Consider the following 4,234-nt stretch of genomic DNA (forward strand, 5'->3'; position numbering starts at 1 on the left):
ATCTTCAGACAACTGATCTATTTCAGTCTGTGTCCCTACTGAAGTTTGACAAGTAGAGATCTTCAGACAACTGACCTATTTCAGCCTGTGTCCCTACTGATACATTTCGTTGGACTGGTAGAATTTATTTGATTCATGTTAAATGATTGTTTTTTTTTTCAGGTTTTTGATTTAAAGTCAAGACAAATTGCATGAGGAATGGAAAAAAAACAGATCTTGAAAATAAAACACCCAAATGTGTCCAGGAATTCAACATGATCACCACTAATGACAGTTTATCAGAAGGACTAAACCAAGACAAGGTGGTGTTACGTAAAGCGAATCATAATAATTTTGCATTTAAAAATGGAACTGTATCACCGATTAGTACAGAATCTCCTGCCAAGCATCATAATCAAAATGGACATGTTCGAAAATCAGCATGGGAACGCGCCCAGGAATTGTATGAGGCAAAACAAAGCCAACCGAAAGAAACAAAAGTTCAAGAATTCGTATTAAACGAAGATGAAAATGAGTGTAACGGAAAGTGTTGCACGAGGAAAAATTTCGCAAAAGTTTTCAAATCTCAGAAATTTAAGGATGCGAAATTGGAATTGTTATATCAAAGATATTTTTTTAAACTTAATCAAACCAGTATCGCCATTTTAATGGGCATATTTTGTTTCATTTGTTTCTTGTTATTGTTAACATACTATCTGGGAGGTTCCATCTTGCTGGCAAGGGGAATAACTCTGGGTATTATTATTGTTATTTTTGTGATATTGGAAGTCGTGTGCAATAGATCTTCGTTGAACGAACCTCAGTTGTTTATTTTGTGCTATATTGTGATATTTTTATTGGTCGGAATTGTAATTTTAGTGACTGTAGATGTACAGATTTACGATGCCTCCGCAGGAGTTTGGTGTACATTGTTTTTTACATACATGATTTACGCGTTTATGCCGATCCGTATGAGACTTGCCGTTTTTAGTGGAATATGTATTTGTGTTGTTCATATCATCTGTTGCATCAGCATCAATTATAAACTCTCCTATCTTTGGAAACAGGTAAGAACTTTTTTTAAATTTTGATTTGAAGCAAATAACTTGAGGAGGGATGTAGCACTGTCGGCTAGAGTGTTGAAATCTTTACATGACATCATTTGCTTGGTTATGTCGAACAAATGATGGTCGTGGACTCTAATCTCGATCGGCATGTGAAAGTCATCTTCCCTCATTTCAATCCTGGTAGACTGGATTCTCTGTGAGAGAACACTTCTTTTTATATAGAATTGCAGGAACCACAGACGTCTAATTGAAAATTAGAATGGTGTAAATTGATGCTATCAGTGTCTCTGATACATATAAAAATTTAGAAAATCTCTTTACAATCTCTTTAACAAGAACCACAGACGTCTGATTGAAAATTAGAATGATGTAAATTGATGCTATCAGTGTCCCTGATACACATAAAAAATTTAGAAAACCTCTTTACAATCTCTTTAACAAGAACCACAGACGTCTGATTGAAAATTAGAATGATGTAAATTGATGCTATCAGTGTCCCTGATACACATACAAAATTTAGAAAACCTCTTTACAATCCCTTTAACAAGAACCACAGACGTCTGATTGAAAATTAGAATGGTGTAAATTGATGCTATCAGTGTCCCTGATACACATACAAAATTTAGAAAACCTCTTTACAATCTCTTTAACAAGAACCACAGACATCTGATTGAAAATTGGAATGATACAAAACCTCTTTGTTTTATTACAGGTTGTATCCAATGTATTTTTGTATATAGGTGTAAATATCGCCGGTATTTTTACCCATTTTCCTACCGTGAAAGCTCAGCGTAAGGCGTTTTTAGAAACTCGTCGTTGTATCGAGGCCAGATTGATCACACAAAGAGAAAATCAACAGCAGGTAACAAATCTTTTATATTTATCCTTTTATCTTTTCTTAAAGCAGAACCTGAAACATGTTGTTACTCTGAGTTTCACGCTGTGTGATCTTCAGACAACTAAAACAGAACCTGAAAATAAGAAAACCCATCTTAATTATATGCAAATAGAACATAATGATATGATTAAGAATACATGATAATTCATTAGAAACACCAATTAATCAAATAGTTTGCTTAATTTGACACTAAAAAATAAGGAAACCCATCTTTAATGTGCACATTGTTTAGAACAGGGGGACTCAGTTTATTGACCCAACCCTATGACTAAATGCTTTTTCCATGTCAGTCTCTCCAACCTGTATTACAAGACCTTGGTTTATTGACCCAACCCTACGACTAAATGCTTTTTCCATGTCAGTCTCTCCAACCTGTATCACTAGACCTTGGTTTATTGACCCATCCCTACGACTAAATGCTTTTTCCATGGCAGCCTCTCCAACCTGTATCACTAGACATTGGTTTATTGACCCAACCCTACGACTAAATGCTATTTCCATGCCAGTCTCTCCAACCTGTATCACAAGACATTGGTTTATTGGCTCATCCCTACGACTAAATGCTATTTCCATGTCAGTCTCTCCAACCTGTATCACAAGACCTTGGTTTATTGGTTCATCCCTACGACTAAATGCTTTTTCCATGTCAGTCTCTCCAACCTGTATCACAAGACCTTGGTTTATTGGTTCATCCCTACGACTAAATGCTATTTCCATGTCAGTCTCTCCAACCTGTATCACAAGACCTTGGTTTATTGGTTCATCCCTACGACTAAATGCTTTTTCCATGTCAGTCTCTCCAACCTATATCACAGGACCTTGGTTTATTGGTTCATCCTTACGACTAAATGCTTTTTCCATGTCAACCTCTCCAACCTGTATCACAAGTCATTGGTTTATTGGCCCATTCCTACTACTAAATGCTATTTCCATGCCAGCCTCTCCAACCTGTATCACAAGACCTTGGTTTATTGACCCATCCCTACGACTAAATGCTTTTTCCATGTCAGCCTCTCCAACCTGTATCACAAGACCTTGGTTTATTGGTTCATCCCTACGACTAAATGCTTTTTCCATGCCAGCCTCTCCAACCTGTATCACAAGACCTTGGTTTATTGACCCATCCCTACGACTAAATGCTATTTCCATGTCAGTCTCTCCAACCTGTATCACAAGACCTTGGTTTATTGGTTCATCCCTACGACTAAATGCTTTTTCCATGTCAGTCTTTCCAACCGTATGATATTAAATATTAACATGATGTAATACATCGATCAATAACTTGAAACAATGGTTTAATCATAACATCATCTAAGATAAAACACAATGAAATAACAAGCAAATATTCCATGTTATAAAATCTATAATACTAATTCTAATAATGCACTTAAAGGGACAGATGCGCCATTTTTTTTTACCAACTATACTTTAGTCTCTCAGACACATGAATTTTTTAGCTAAGCTAATCAGTAATAGTGTTCACAGCGCACTGTAGAAATTTGAGTCTTCAAATCCATGTGTGTCTAGAATTATCTACGTTGGAATGTTAAAATGACGACTCTGTGATATATAGAAAAGACATCTATAAAAATAGGAAAAGAAATTCATAGTGTGAGATATTTTAAAGGAATTATGTGATTTTGGTACAGTTCTAGTACTTCTGAAGACTATTTACATATATTCAAGACTCAAATCAACCCCCTAAAATAGTGCATCTGTTCCTTTAACCATAAGTCATTAAGCTAAGTAATTTTGAAAATTTTTTTCAATAATTATTTAGTTTAATAGATATATCGTGTTATATAGAGATTCTATTCTTTAGTCATGACACCTGGTAAGTCTAACTGATGAATATATACTCTTATTGACCAAGTTTGAGATTTTAAATTTTATGTCCATTCTAAGAGGTAGTATCCCTTTAAAGTTATAATTATTTAGTTTAATAGATATATCGTGTTATATAGAGATTCTATTCTTTAGTCATGACACCTGGTAAGTCTAACTGATGAATATATACTCTTATTGACCAAGTTTGAGATTTTAAATTTTATGTCTATTCTAAGGGGTAGTATCCCTTTAAAGTTATAATTATTTAGTTTAATAGATATATTGTGTTATATAGAGATTCTATTCTTTAGTCATGACACCTGGTAAGTCTAACTGATGAATATATACTCTTATTGACCAAGTTTGAGATTTTAAATTTTATGTCTATTCTAAGGGGTAGTATCCCTTTAAAGTTATAATTATTTAGTTTAATAGATATATCGTGTTATATAGAGATTCTATT

The 4,234-nt window shown here is 34.2% G+C and overlaps 1 protein-coding gene across 1 annotated transcript in view; it reads left to right on the plus strand.

Moving 5' to 3' along the window:
- Positions 1–254: 254 nt before the first annotated feature.
- Positions 255–4,234, plus strand: part of LOTGIDRAFT_135033 (hypothetical protein) — a gene marked incomplete at both ends in the record, with an annotated part of 30,098 nt that continues 26,118 nt past the window's right edge. The window contains 2 exons of the mRNA XM_009068848.1: positions 255–1,046; positions 1,759–1,978. Of these exons, the coding sequence (XP_009067096.1) occupies positions 255–1,046; positions 1,759–1,978 (1,012 nt within the window). The remainder of the gene's footprint in view (positions 1,047–1,758; positions 1,979–4,234) is intronic.

This window comes from Lottia gigantea (genome assembly GCF_000327385.1).
Source record: "Lottia gigantea unplaced genomic scaffold LOTGIsca_95, whole genome shotgun sequence".
Taxonomy (NCBI): domain Eukaryota; kingdom Metazoa; phylum Mollusca; class Gastropoda; family Lottiidae; genus Lottia; species Lottia gigantea.